Below are 16,132 nucleotides of genomic sequence, written 5' to 3'. Positions count from 1 at the left end.
TGGTCAGCGGCTCCTGCCAGCCGGGGTCTCAGCCCGCTGCCAGTCTGGAGTTCCTTCACCCAGGCCGGCAGCAGGCGCTGAGTGGGACCGGCGGCGGGACCCCGGCTGGCAAGGGGCCAGCAGCCAGAACCCCAGAGCAGTGGTGGGCTGAGCGGCTCAGCCTGCGCCGCATGCCATCAAAAAAATCGGCTCGCATGCCACCTTTGCCACACGTGCCCTAGGTTGCCGATCCCTGATCTGTTGGGAATTACATTAACAATACCAAACTCATTTCACTATGAGTGACCTAGAGAAGTCAGGAGCAAAAGTCTCTAAAAGTGAAAGAGTAATACAAAAATTGGGAGTCTGTTTCAGAACTAAAGCCCCTTCCATGTAATAACTCCACTGAAGTCTATGGGAGTTCTGCATCCAAAAACGTCAGCAGGATTGACCCTATGCCCTTCAAGACTAATTTTGGTTGAGTGGGTTTAAAAAATAAAGGGATATGTATTTTCTTTCTAGAATTGGAAAGGTTACATTTTCTTGGGATTCATGTAGGCCATAGTGATAAGATGGGGGACTCTATCCTGGGAAGGTTTGGGGTTTGCGGTGGTTATTCAGCTGAACATGAGCTCCCAGTGTGACACTGTAGCCAAAAGAACTATTGAAATCCTGGGATGCATAAACAGTGGAATCTCGAGTGGAACAAAGTGGTTATTTCACCTCTGTATTTGGTATGTCGCAGTACGTCCCTCAGCCCGTGCCACTTTCAGCAGCCCTCATTGGCCTGGAGCAGTGAACTGCAGCCAGTGGGAGCTGCCATCGTCTGGACCTATGGACCGGGCAGGTAAACAAACTGGCTCGGCCCACCAGGGGCTTTCCCTATACAAGCGGGAACCCCAGTTTGAGAAACACTGCTCTGTAGGTCCCTACATTGGGAGCAAATATTTAATAATAGGCTCTTCAATCTAGCAGAAAAAGATTCAACATAATCCAATGAATGGAAACTGAAGCTAGACAAATTCAGATGGGAAATAAGGCAAAAAATTAACAGTGAATGTAATTAAACATTGGAAAAATTTACCAAGGGTCATGATGGATACTCCATCCCTGACCGTTTTTATCCATGATGACTCCAAGATGACTTTCTTGAGTGGTAACAGCTAATTTAGAACCTATCATTATATATGTGTAGCTGGGATTATTTTTTCCAATGTGCATTACTGTGCACTTATCAATGTTGAATTTCATCTGCCATTTTGTTGCCCAGTCAGCTAGTTTTGTGAAACCTCCTGTAACTCTTCAGTGTCAGCTTTGGACTTAACTACTTTGAATAACTTTTTATCATCTGCAAAATTTGAAATGAATATGCCATTACTAGGTGTATATTTGCTATGCATAGCAGCCATATCTTTTCCCTTCAATGCATAGAAACATAAACTAATCAGAAAAACTAAAGTTAGCAATAATATCATGTGAGTTCATGAATTTTTTGGGGGGTGGGTTTGTTGGAAATAGATTAGCTAAACATTTTACCATGTGCCACAACTGAGTGGGGGAAAATTACGGCAACTTTACTTGACTACATTTAAATGGATAATTCCTATACATGTAGATCACAGAAAGTCCTTGATTCACCCATATGCCCACATAAGCAATCTCCTTAAACAGAGGAGTGTTGTGCTGGAGAGGAGCCGGTGGTTGTGGTACATGTAGGTACCAATGACATAGGGAAAGGTAGTAGAGAAGTCCTGGAGACCAAATTTAGACTGCTAGGTAGGAGACTGAAGTCCAGGACCTCCATGGTGGCATTCTCTGAAATGCTTCCAGTTCCATGCACAGGGCCAGGTAGACAAGCAGAACTGTTGGGGTCTCAATAGGTGGATGAGACGATGGTGCACGGAGGAGGATTTAGATTTATTAGGAACTGGGGAACCTTTTGGAAAAGGGGGAGCCTATACAGGAAGGATAGGCTCTACCTAAACCAAAATGGAACCAGATAGCTGGCACTTAAAGTTAAAATAGTCGTAGAACAGTTTTTAAACTAAGGGATGGGGGAAAACTGAAAGGTACGGAGGAGCACATAGTTTGGACAGAAGATTCTCTATGTCCTAGTAAGGAGCAGAGGATGGAAGATGATAAAATATGGGTAGGATCTGATGAAAATCAGTCAAATGAAAAAGAGTCCCATTCAATTACATCATGTATTGGCAGATAGCTAAAAAATGACAATTATTTTTAAAGTCCTTATATACAAATGCTAGACGACTAAATAATAAGATGGGTGAACTTGAGTGCCTTGTATTAAGTGAGGATATTGATATAATAGGCATCACAGAAACTTGGTGGAATGAGGATAATCAATGGGATACAGTAATACCAGGGTACAAAATATATCGGAAGGATAGACCAGGTCATGCTAGTGGGGGAGTGGCACTATACATGAAAGAAAATGTGGAGTTAAATGAAGTAAAAATCTTAAATGAATCCAACTGTACCATAAAATCTTGATAGATAGTAATTCCATGCTTGAATAATAAGAATATAGTACCACCCACCTGACCAGGAAGGTGATAGTGACAGTGAAATGCTATGGGAGATTAGAGAGGCTATAAAAATTAAAAACTCAATAATAATAGGGGGTTTCAACTATTCCCATATTAACTGTGTACATATCACCTCAGGACAGGATGCAGAGATAAAGTTTCTTGACAACTTAAATGCTTCTTGGAGCAGTGCATCCTGAAACTCACAAGAGGATAGACAATTCTTGATTTAGTCCTAAGTGGAGCACAGGATCTGGTCCAAAAGGTGAATATAGTCGAACCACTTGGTAACAGTGACCATAACATAATTAAATTTAACATCCTTGTGGTATGGAGCAGGGAGGGGGGGGGAACACCACAGCAGCTAACCATAATTGCATTTAATTTCAGAAAAAAGAATTACACAAAAATGAGGAAGTTCGTTAAACAAATTAAAAGATACAGTCCCAAAAGCGAAATCCCTGCAAGCTGCATGGAAACTTTTTAAAGACACCGTAATAGAGACTCAACTTAAATGTATACCCCAAATTAAAAAACTAGTAAGAGAACCAAAAAAGTGCCACTAAGGCTAAACCAGAAAGTAAAAGAAGCCATGAGAAGCAAAAAGGCATCATTAAAAAGTGGAAGTTAAAGCCTAAAACAGAAAGGAGCATAAACTCTGGCAAATGAAGTGTAAAAATATAATTAGGCAGACCAAAAAAAGAATTTGAAGAACAGCTAGCCAAAGATTCAAAAAGTAATAGCAATTTTTTTTTTGTTAAGTACATCAGAAGGACGAAGCCTGCTAAACAGGTGGGGCCACTGGACAATTGAGATGCTAAAGGAGCACTCAAGGATGATGCGGCCACTGCAGAGGAACTAAATTAATTCTTTGCATCAGTCTTCATGGCTGAGGATGTGAGGGAGATTGCCAAACCTGAGACATTCTTTTTAGGTGACAAATCTGAGGAAATGTCCCAGATTGAGGTGTCATTAGAGGAGGTTTTAGAACAAATTGATAAAATAAACAGTAATAAGTCACCAGGACCTGATGGTATTCACCCAAGAATTCTGAAAGAATTCAAATGTGAAATTGCAGAACTACTAACTGTGGTATGTAATCTATCATTCATATCAGTTTCTGTACCAGATGACTCGAGGATAAGTAATATGCCACTGGTGTTTAAAAAAGGCTCCAGAGGCAATCCCAGCAATTACAGGCCAGTGAACCAAACTTCAGTACCAGGCAAACTGGTTGGAACTATAGTAAAGACCAAAATTATCAGACACATTGATTATCATGATTTGTTGCGGAAGAGTCAACATGTTTTTTGTAAAGGGAAATCACGCCTCACCAATCTATTAGAATTCTTTGAGAGGGTTAACAAACATGTGGACAAGGGGGATCCAGTGGATATAGTGTACTTAGATTTTTAGAAAGCATTTGATAAGGTCCCTCACCAAAGACTCTTAAGCAAAGTAAGCTGTCGTGGGATAAGAGGGAAGGTCCTCTCATGGATCAGTAACTGGTTAAAAGACAGGAAACAAAGGGTAGGAATAAATGGTCAGTTTTCAGAATGGAGAGAGGTAAATAGTGGTGTCCCCGCAGTCTGTACTGGGGCCACTCAATATGTTCACAAATGACCTGGAAAGAGGGGTTAACAGTGAGGTGGCAAAATTTACAGATGATACAAAACTGCTCAATATAGTTAAGTCCAAAACAGACTGCGAAGAGTTACAAAGAGATCTCACAAACTGGGTGACTGGGCAACAAAAGGGCAGATGAAATTCAATGTTGATAAATGCAAAGTAATGCACATTAGAAAACATAATCCCAACTACATATATAAAATGATGGGGTCTAAATCAGCTGTTATCACTCAAGAAAGACATCTTGGAGTCATCATGGATAAAAACGGTCAGGGATGGAGTATCCATCATGACCCTTGGTAAATTGTTTCAATGGTTAATTACGTTCATGTTAATTTATGCCTTATTTCCTGTCTGAATTTGTCTAGCTTCAGCTTCCATCCATTGGATTGTGTTGAATCTTTCTCTGCTAGATTGACAAGCCCTGTAGCAGGGTGGTCACCCGCTCCTGCCCTGAAAGGGCTTGAAGCCAGCCCTGGGAGAGGGCTAGGGCTGTGAGCTAAAGGCTCGCTGATTGGGGAAGCAGCTGCAGCAGGGCCACCCCCCAATCAGACTGCAACTGGCCCTATAAAAGACAGTGAAGCCAGGAGCTGAGAAGGACTCGCCCTCTAGCTCTTCAGGGAGAAGGGCCTGGCTGCCTGGGAGCTGAGAAAGAGTACCTAAAGTGGAGCAGGGCTGGGGAAAGGCCAGACGAGCTGGGGAGCTCCAGCCTGGAAACCCCCCCAGGCTGCAGGCCTTGTTAGGGGCCGAAAGATATTGGGGTTACAATGGGGTAGCCCAAGGGTAGGCAGAGGCAGCAGGTCCAAACCCTCCTTGCCAATGATGAGTGGCAATTGTACTGCAGTTTGCCCCAGTGAGCAGGGGCTAGATGGTGACTGGCAGTAATCAAAGACTGAAGCGAGGTGGGTATAGGAGGTTGGGGGTTTCCTTGGGAGGGGGGACCCAGAGAGACCGCAGGGTACTGCAGGGGGAAGAACCCTGGCAGAAGGGGCACTGGGGTCTGGGAGGGACATGAGGACCAGTGGCAAGGTGAGACACTGACCCGCAGAGGGTCCTCCTGGGTCAAAGAGCTAATTCCCAAGATGACCAACAGGAGGCGCTGTAGGGCTGAGTCGCCGTCCCTTTACATCGTGGTGGAGAATGCGAACATAGATGGCCTGCCCCCAATACAAGGGGCAAGGGCAAGGATTGTGAGACTATTGCCCGGACTTAAGAAAAACAAAGGGGGTGATGGATCCTGGGTACAGCAGGGTTTTCTATGGGGAGACCCCAGGTGTTGTCCCTGGGTGAGCCTCGGTGTCAGTGTCTGGAGGAATGGGGCTGATGACCTACATGGGGGCCGGGAGACCCAGAGCAGACTACGAGATGTGCAATGGGCCCTCCATGGACAGATGGCCCAGCTGGCAGAGGAACAGCAGGCCCGGGTAAAGCTCCTCTGGTAGGAGTTCAGGAGGAAGCGCGGAGGGAAGAGCCTGGCTCCAGGGCCAGGAGGCTGGGCGCGGAACAAAAGACAGGTTATGCCTGTGCCAGGCATGGACAAATAAGACAGGACTGTCCGTACTGGGTTGGGGGCAGGGTGCATCACCCAAATAAGGGACAGGGGCAAGTCCCTCTAGCAGTCTGCTGGGTTGGGGAACCCAGGTAGTTGTGGGTGCGTTGGGCCTGTGTACAAAGGGGGCACCTATGGCGGGAATGCCCTGCCCCAGGGAACATGTCCCAAGGTAACCCAGGGAGGGCTGGCCCAATGAGGGACAATCAGAAGCAGCCAGGGCCTGGGGCAGCAAAGGGGAGGCGAGTCTGCTTTGGCTGCCAGGACCCAGGCCACATAAAGACCTCAGCTGGGGGCGGCCGAGAGAGGGGCTGACAAGCCAGTGGGCCATCCACAATAGGAGGCAAAGGCCGCAACCGGGACACAGGGGACCCTGCAGGAGTACAGGACCCAGACTGTCGCCAGGGAAGTCTTTACTAAGGAAACCCAGACCGAGTGGGCCAAGCAAGAGGCCAGGACCCAGGTGGTCGTGGGATAGGAGACAAAATGGACCCAGACCCTAAGGGGGAGGGTCTGGGAGATAAGGACCTGAGGGCACGGCTGGGGAGTCTGCCCCAGTGAGTGGGGGCTAGATGGTGACTGGCAGTAGCCAAAGACTTAGGTGAAGTGGGGACAGAGGGTTCCCATGGGGGGTGCCCAGAGAGACTGTGGGGTACTGCAGTGGGCAGAACCTCGGCAGAAGAGGCACGGGGTCCGGGAGGGACGGGGAGCCAGCAGCAAGACGAGAAACCGGTCTGCAGAGGGTGTTCCTGGGTCGAAGAGCTAATTCCCAGGACGACTGACAGGAGGTGCCGCAGGGGTGAGTCACTGCCGCGTTACAAGCCTATTAAATATTTGTTCCCAGTGTAGGGACCTACAGACTCATTTAAGAGAGATTTAGAAATTAACAACAAAAATGTGGTTCATTTGACAAACATTGTGTGTCAGGATTAATATTTGCTTAGGATAGGTGGTTGTTGCTTTTACCACTCAGGAAAGAGATCTACCACTCAAGAAAGAGATCTTGGAGTCATGGTGGATAGTTCTTTGAAAACACCCACTCAATGTGCAGCAGCAGTCAAAAAAGTGAACAGAATGTTGGGAACAATTAAGAAAGGGATAGATAATAAGACAGAAAATATCATATTGCCTCTATATAAATCCATGATACGCCCACATCTTGAATACTGCATGCAGAACTTGTTGTCCCATCTCAAAAAAGATATATTGGAATTGGAAAAGGTCCAGAAAAGGGCAACACAAATGATTAGGGGTATGGAACAGCTTTCATATGAGTAGAAATTAAGAAGACTGGGACATTTCACATTTGAAAAGAGATGACTAAGGGGTGGGTATCATAGAGATCTATAAAATCATGACTGCTGTGGGGAAAGTGAGTAAGGAAGTGCTATTTACTCCTTCTCATAACACAAGAACTAAGGGTCACCAAATGAAATTAATAGGCAGCAGGTTTAAAACAAACAAAAGAAAGTATTTCTTCAAATGCACAGTAAACCTGTGGAACTCTTTGCCACAGGATGTTGTGAAGGCCAAGACTATAACAAGGTTCAAAAAAGAACTAAATAAGTTCATGGAGGATAGGTCCATCAATGGCTATTTGCCAGGATGGTCAGGAATGGTATCCATAGCCTCTGTTTGCCAGATGCTGGGAATGGGTGACGTGATGGATCACTTGATGACTACCTGTTCAATTCATTCCCTCTGAAGCACATGGCATTGGCCACTGTCGGAAGACAGGATACTGGGCTAGATGGACCTTTGGTCTGACCCAGTATGGCCACTCTTATGTTCTTAGAGGTTCAACATGGAGAATTTTAGAGAATGCTCTTCACTCTGTTACGCTTTCTCAGGTCATAGGATCAGCATACAATTGTGAATTAATGCTAAGCATATATCCTACAACTCAGACACGGAGGATATTTGTAGCTGAGATCCTATTACTCAGATGATACTCAATTTCTCCCAAATACAAATACCATCCTGGTCTGATTATTCTTCTTCCTTGTCCTATAACAAGCCCTTCTGGTGAAGGCCCAATCACTCTCTCTCCTGTTTTCACATCTTCAGGAAATGGCCAACCTCCCTGGCTCAGATCTACAGTGACTGACCACTTGCTTGTACCTACATCCTGTTCTATTGTGATAGGGTCAGCATGCAGGCCCACTTCCTCTCTCCATCTCTCTGGATATTTCTTCTGGTGAGCAGATGAATAGACACCTTTCCCTTCCCCCACTTCCTGATGCAAAAGGACTTGAAGCTCCTTCAGTCCTGTTGCTGCCAATTATCCTGATCCTTTAATACAGAAATGCTCCATGGTATACTGGCATAACAGGAACTCATCCCCCTTTGCCATTATCTGAACTGGTGAAAAGCGCTGATGCTACTTGGCAAATTAAATATTCAATTTGCCAATCCCTTTGGTTAGTATCACATTTTAACTCCTCAAGAATGTTAGAGAAATTAGGGTGCAATGCAAGTATAAAGCTTCAGTTCCCTAATACTAGACCTGAAATTTTTCATGTCTATCTTAAACCCTTTGCAAAGAATCAGAGCCCTTCCTTTACCTGGGACTAATCCAAAAGGAAAATCTTTTGAGATAATAATGTGGCTCTAAAATTCTCTCCCAGATGAGGAAGATTTCCAAAATTTGAAAGATTATTGCCAGGAAAGATCTACAAATGATTGTGAGTCACTTAAATACAATCCCAATATGCGTCTGATGCATTTTGTTTCTTTACCTAACTTGTCTGAGCTGTTGGTCATAAAATTGTAATCAGCTTTGGGTTTTTCATGCCAAAGGCAGGATAGGGGTAGGTTCATATGCGATGAACCACTCATGTCTAATTGAAACTCCAGATTTGGATTTTGAGACAGCTGGAAACTTTTATTAAGTACTGGCACTTCTTAAAACTTTATTTGGACTGAGTGAAACTGCATCAATTTAAAAGAAGATAAAAAAAATCAGAGGATCTTTAAAGATCAAGAGAGAGTTCATCTTATTTTTACCAAAGTAGCCTGAACACAGTCAGCGAAATTTATTAGGTAACAGCTGAAGAGAATCTAAATTAGTAATCTATAATGAAATCTGAAAGAGGACGCACTTGACTCTTATGTAATATATTTTTATCTAATAAAAAAGAAGATACTATATATATAAAACACTATAATATTTAAGTTTTCATGTCAGGACTTTCCCAAATGTGAATCTAATGTTACACACCTAAACCCGTATATAAGCACCTAAATATGTGGTCAGTAATTTGATATATGGAATGATTTGGCAACCTAATTTTAGGGTTGTGTTATTTATATTCTTGGCCATATTTTTCAGTAAGGTACCCTCAATTCCTACTCTATTCTTTGTTGAAAACAGACATTGTACATGAATTTGTCCATGTAACATGCGGAAGATTTTCTTTATGAACACTTAGTCTTGTTTTGTCCAAATCTAGAAGCTGCTATGAATCCAGAAGCTTTTATAGTCAATGACAAAGAAAGACATAATATTGATTTACCAGAAAATACAGAGTACATTATTCATAGTGGAGGGAATCCTTAAAGGAAGGTTAGTGAATGAAGCAAAACATCTAAAATATGGTATTAACTAAAAAGAAAGCTTCACAAATACTTGCCACAGTGGATTTGATTTTGCCACTTACATCTGTGATCATTTTCCCCCTGGTCTTGTTTCTTTCCCTGTGGTTGGCGCGTTTCTGCTTCTGCTGCAAAACTCGTTCCCTGGTGGTGCGATACTCTAAAGCAAATTCACTAATAATTTTGCAGAACTTATTGATGTTGACTTCACGGATTGCGTAAGGAGGATGACCCATAAATAACAAAAATGCATGGAACCTAAAAACGAAATGAATTAATGACAGCTTTTAAAAATGTAAAAAAAAATTCAAAAACTTTAGATTTCCAGTAAAAAAAAGATTTCAATTGACCAATTTATTGTCTTCTGAACTCTCATCTTTTTTTTTTCTTCATACTATGGAATTTTCATGGATTCCTTAAACATCACTGGCATGGTTTATAATTAAAATAAATGGCTAGTCTATGATAATTTCATCCTAACCCATTTTCCCATGCTGATTAAGAGATAAGATATTTATTAAACTCCATTTTATTTTACTAATTTGGCATGTGAATGAACAATTTCATTTCAGATATTGAAAAAAAATTATGTTTTAATTCCCTTTGTTTGTATTAAGCAACTTCAAAGAGGCTGTTAAGATGTTGGGGGAAAGTCTAGACAAGAAGAATGAAGATTTACAGGCTAGCAACACAGGAAGAGAAGCATTTCTAGTTCAAAAAGAAAACCATAAAACCTTGTAACATTCAAATCTTTCAGTCTGGGTGTTTTGAGTTCACAACTTTACTGTTGATTCAGTATTACCCATAGCTTTTTGTATTATTTGCAGCTTTGCCACATTATTCACAATGGACTACTGAATGTATAGCTCTTTGTGAATCTATTTTTATTTACTGTGTCCATGCTAATTAAAACACTCATTACAATGGAAATGAAAGATGTGATTGAATAAATAGGGTATCTTGGAGAGGCTTAGAATAGTAGTTACATTATGTAATTTAAAGTAATGAAAACAGTGTTCTACTTATTTTCAAATCCAACACAATATATGCGAAACTTCTAAGTTCCTGCTTTCACTACTACTCAGCTATATGTGGGGTACTACTTATTTAGAAGATGGAACAGAATTCATGAATGAGAAAACAGATGGGCTGAATTAACATCCCATATCTGTACATTCACACATTTGGGCCTTTTTGAACTCCCTTTGGTAATTCTGTGTACAACTATATATATTATTTCTCCATCTGCAAAATGGGGATAATGATACCATTCTCCTTTGTAAAGCAATTTGAGATCTATGGATGAAAACCACTACATAAGAGATTGGTATTATCATGATTGGGCATATTTAAATAATCTGTGAGAGTTTATGAATCTGGAAATATACAAGCAGGGGCACTTGCATATATATGAGCATTAGCAGATTGTACAAGATATGTATAGTATTAGCTCCAGACACAGAACTTGTTACTTAATCTTTACTATGGCAAATATATCATTAAAGCCACAAGGAAATTGCCTGAGTAAGATTTCAGGATTTTACCACAGCGTGTAGTTATACGCAAGAAAATAATTATCAGTCATTTTTCTCAGCAGAAATACAATATTCAGCTGAAGTTAGGAAATATCGGGAACAAATGAACATGTGTTATAAAGAACTCACAACAGATATGTTGGTAAACATACGTCTTGAAATGTGGTTTGAAGCACATAGTAATTGAGGTTGTTCCCATCAGTGCCCTAATGCTGTACCTGTTAATTATTCTTCTGTGAACAATCTTCAGAATTATGATTCTTTCTGCACAGTCTTTAAGGAACTCAGACATTTTTTGCTTCAGCGTTGGCTTCATTTCATGCTTTGCTATAGCCTTAAGGTGATCCCAAGATGCTTTGCACCTTTTCTCCATCTGACATAAGTTGTCCTGAAGTTGTTCAAAGTCAACCTAAAAACAAGTGAAGACATCAGCCACTTTGATCTCAAACACGACAGCAATAACCTTGTGTATCTGAACGGTTTCATCTTTATACAACAAAGAGATGGGGAGGGAGAGGTAGCTTCAGTGACACTGCTATATACATTAATACGATATTAATACTTGTCCGTGTCTCTACCCTCAGTGTAAGCATGTGAGATGTTAGAGAAATTCTGAAACAAAAAGAAATGTAACTATGTGTGGTTACCATATAGATGTAACATCTAAAGAGAAGAGAATGTCTTAACTTTCTGCTACATTTGTATAAAATGTTTTAGCTGATCCTTCTCTTTGCTGTCAACTGCACTAGGGATGATCAAAAAATGTGTGCATACACCAAGGCAGCAAAAAGGTTTTTTCTTCTCTCTTCTTCACTACCAGCTTACAGCTTTTTAATGTGTCTGATAATCACTATAGTGTCTAGATGCCAATGTTTCCCCTTGAGTATGTCCCCACCCCGTGCATTGTCTTGTTGAAAGATGATGTTGTATTCCAAATGGTCAGTTCACGTGCCAGAACTTCAAGTTTTATTCAAAGGAAGTGTTATCTAGTGATCTCAGTACAAACTTGCATCTCTTGATTCAAAGTATGACACTGTTAGCTTATAACAGAATCTTTCTAATAGCTTTGAAAGTCTGTGTCAACACAGTTAAAATAAATTATTACATCCTCAAGTAACACTTATCAGGAGGGAAGCCAATAAATTCCATAAGAAGGTGAAACAGAGGTTCTCTCTTATTCATCAACCAAAAAAGGTGTTCAAACTGCAGTGGTCTACGCAACTGATTTTGGATATGTTTATAAAAACGGGAGTATGCATGAACTATCCAGCCACAGTACAGCACATATACAAAGCAAATGGAAACAGCAGAAGTCTCCTACATGGTCTTCTTGACTTCCCAAGGAAGAATAAATTTATTTTCAAACAACAGTTCAAAGTAGAGATGAGCCTAAGCCATAAAATACAGATTTAGACTCAGATTCCAAATAAGCCAGAGAGTTTGCGGATGTTTGGGTCTGGTATTTTTGGCCCATCTCTTATTGCAAAACAGAAAACAGTTCTGTATAAGGAGTTTCTTCTTGCTTGTAGGATCTGAAGGAACTGTAGCTTAGTAAATGTTATTTTCAAAGGTTTATAACTGAATATATTCCTATGCAGTGCAGCTATTTATTTATTAATTTTAATTGCTTTTGCGATAACACTATAGTCCCACAACAGTACATATGATGTTTTAACAAAACTTAGTAATATATGAAGTATTATATATAATAAGAAATTAATATAGTTATTAATTGTTCATTGTTGGTAACATGTCCATAACCAAAATTATAATGCTGACTAAGTATATCCATAACAAGAAATTTTAAATGACTGAAGAAGGTGATACAAGCACATACAGATAAAGGGTGAAATATTAGCCCCATTGAAATCAATGGGAGTTCTGCCATTGATTCCAGTGGGCCCAGGATTACATCCAAGATCTTTATGCCTGAATTGCTCCAATCCACCTCCCAAAGACATGGCACAATCTCATGAGGCTTAGTGATTTCTGATACGTATAACTATTACATATTTCATATGTTATTTCACACTTATGTGGGCTGTGCACATTAATTTTATCTTACAGCTTTTATATTTTACCATTACTGGTTTAAATCCAAAATCAGCCTGAACTGGAATCAGAACTCTTGATTTCGGGGAAAATTCAGGTAAACTCAAACACTAAAACTCAGACACATCTCTGTAAGATGGACCTGAAGCAGGGTACTGGAAGCCTAGGGTGACCAGATGTCCCAATTTTATAGGGATAGTCCCAATTTTGGGGCCTTTTTCTTATATAAAGCTCCTATTACCCCACACCCCCTGTCCTGATTTTTCACATTTGCTGTCTGGTCACCCTATGGAGGCCAGGTCTCTAACTGTGGCCATAATGCTGATTAAAAGTCAGTGTGATGTTTGAAGGGTATTTAGAAGCTTTCCTTTACACTTCACTGATCTTGGTGCTATTCTGTGCATAACTGTTACTCTTGTGCTATGTTAGAGCAGCCTAAGGCTTTTATAACCTATGTTAGGTTGCTAGAATAAGAAGGGACTGAAAATAGAGTTTACGATACATTTTCCTCAGCCATGATCTCTTTTCTCTACTATGCTGTCAGCAGAGAGGTCATGTGGCATAACCATCCCAGTTCAGGCTCTACGCCATAAAATTATCTTGCTTACTCTGGGGAAATCCCTCCCTGGGCAACCATTTACGACCAGGTCACTGTAACTGCAGTAAAGAAACTGGCCCTGGACACATACTACCTTAAAATTAGAGGAATATGGGATTGCCAGCCCTATCTTGAGTGTAGGTGGATCTCATTTTGAGCTTTTTATTTTTTTAATGCATTCTTTACCTTGGTTCAAATTAAAGTTTGTTACAGATGGAATAAAGGTTTCAGTTATGTACAGTACCTACTGCTGAGAGTCATACTAACTGAGTTTAGCCATAAGAAATGTATTATTATTAAAAAGCTCCCTGATATAACCTGGTATTGATTTGATTCATTTTTGCTCTGACTTACAAAGTGATGAATTTTTCCTCTGCACAAGGAAATAAAAACATCCTTTGATCCATTATGCTATTTAGAAATCCCTGCAGGCGAGGCAGCTGTGGGGGGTTATATTTTTGTTAGGGTATCAATGCCTATTTAAAAAAAAATCCCTCTTCAGGTCAGTATTTGACTGTTGATGACAAACATATTGCAGCTCACCATAGACTGGAAATATAAAATGCACACAGTGGACAAAATACCAGTATCCCTATTAGAAAACAACAGAGCCCAGAAGACTGTAGGACTCAAAATTTGGGGTCGCAAAGAATTTTCCAGATGGGGTGGGGAACTCCCCCAATCCCTCCTCTGCACAGTGCAGGAATTTTCATTAATTTTCATCTTATGTTACAACAGCTTGCACTGAAATCAGTGAGGGTTCTGAGTTATCAGGTCTGTAGAGGTCAAAAGACAATGCATTTGGGAAAGGTTCTCTAGGTTCTAGAGAGCAGAAAGGCTATAGAGCAGTTGGCATCTTCCCCTTCACTGTGGTCCTGCAAAGAACCAATGCAGCCACAAAAGGGGTACTGCTAGCTGAGGAGTGGATGTGGATGAAGAATGTGCTAGAACCTTCACTACAGTTTGAGGCTACCACCCTGTGGTAGAACCTCTGAGGGAGCACAGCAGGGAAAAATACCATCTGCGCTCTCATGGGGTGAACTGAGCACAGCTGCCTGTGCTAGTGCAGTAAGTGCAAATCACTGAAACTGGAAATCGAAACTAATGAGGGTAACTTGCTTGTATATTCTGAACCTAACTGAGGCTAATGTCAGAAGGACAGTTGCCAAGAGAGTATAGGTTTCAGAGAGTGCAGGTGTTGGACTCACCACTGCAGCACCTCCTGCTGGTCATCCTCGGGAATTAGCTTATCCCAGCTCCGGAGCCCCCTTGGCAGGCCGGTGATCCACCTTACCTCACTCTGGCCCCCACATCCCTCCCAGGACCGGTGCCGCTTCACTGGGTTTCTGCCCCTCCCTTGCAGAACCCCCTCAATCTTGGGGTCTCCCCCTCCCAGGGGAACCCCCATCCACTATCCCCATTTTGCCTCAGTCTTAGGCTACTGCCAGTCCCTGTCTAGCCCCCACTCACTGGGGTGGACAGCAGCGTAAGCCACTCATGATAGGCAAAGGGGGTTTTGGACCTGCTGCCTCTGCCTACCCATGGGCTGGTCCCCTGCAACCCCATTACCTAATAGACCTGTCAGCAGGCCTGCAGCCTGGGGCTTTCCACGCTGGAGCTCCCAGCTCCTCTGGCCCTTCTCCAGCCCTGCTCCAAATCAAGGTTCCTGCTAATCCTGCAGCAGCCGGGCCCTTCTCCCTCTAGAGATAGAGGGAGACTGTTTGCTCCTGGCTTCCCTGGCCTTTATAGGGCCAGCTAGGTCTGTTTGGGGCATGGCCACAGCTGAGGCTGTTTCCCCCAATCAGCCCAGCTTTTCTTTCTGTCACAGCCCTCTTGAAGGGCTGTTTTAAGCCCTTCTGGGCAGGAGTGGGTGACCACCCCGCTACACAGGGGTAGCTGTGTTAGTCTGTATCAGCAAAAAGAACGAAGAGTACTTGTGGCACCTTAGAGACTAACACATTTATTTGAGCATCAGCTTTCGTGGGCTAAAACCCACTTCATCGGATGCATGGAGTATACTCTTCCAGTGCATGCATCCGATGAAGTGGGTTTTAGCCCACGAAAGCTGATGCTCAAATAAATTTATTAGTCTCTAAGGTGCCACAAGTACTCCAAGAGAGTGTAACAGATCACTGTGAACTCTAATGTAATGTGGGCCACCAAATCTCAGGAACTTGTCTTGAATGAGTGGTCATTTTTTAGGGACAAAAATAATCCATGTAGGGAAAATTCTCCACATTTGCAAGAGTAAGAGTTAAAAGTGCTATGAGACATTCATGTACATTAGTTTGTATTTTACAAGTATTGTTTCCCCAATTTACATTTCTGAAAGTGTTCCCATTATTTCCAAAAAAATCCTGGGATAAGTAGTGCTTCTATGCACAGAATCCAAGGCATCGCCATAGGATGATACCTTCTATAGACCCTAACCCTTAAGGGGTTAAGTGAAGATCATTTAACATATTATCTGATATAAATATCTGCTTTCCTTTAGAAGTGTGTCATGGTCCAACAAAATGCTTCCCTAAAGAGCACTAATGAACGTGATTTACCAAAAAAACAAAAAACATTTCGTACTTGCCGATCTGTTGAGCAGATTTTTCCTGCCTAAACTCACAGAACAATTCACTAAGCCACTAGACTGGGTAGG

The 16,132-nt window shown here is 41.9% G+C and overlaps 1 protein-coding gene across 11 annotated transcripts in view; it reads right to left on the bottom strand.

Moving 5' to 3' along the window:
* Nucleotides 1–16,132, bottom strand: part of FHOD3 (formin homology 2 domain containing 3) — a 657,808-nt gene that overhangs the window by 46,639 nt on the left and 595,037 nt on the right. For all 11 annotated transcript variants that reach the window (XM_050937644.1, XM_050937645.1, XM_050937647.1 and 8 more), the window contains 2 exons: nt 11,051–11,241; nt 9,363–9,555 (listed from right to left, as the gene is read on the bottom strand). In XM_050937644.1, coding sequence (XP_050793601.1) covers nt 9,363–9,555; nt 11,051–11,241 — 384 coding nt within the window. The remainder of the gene's footprint in view (nt 1–9,362; nt 9,556–11,050; nt 11,242–16,132) is intronic.

The sequence above is a fragment of the Gopherus flavomarginatus genome, chromosome 2 (genome assembly GCF_025201925.1).
Source record: "Gopherus flavomarginatus isolate rGopFla2 chromosome 2, rGopFla2.mat.asm, whole genome shotgun sequence".
Taxonomy (NCBI): Eukaryota; Metazoa; Chordata; order Testudines; family Testudinidae; genus Gopherus; species Gopherus flavomarginatus.
Note: the sequence above shows the minus strand (reverse complement) of the source record. Positions and strands in the feature narration are given on the sequence as shown.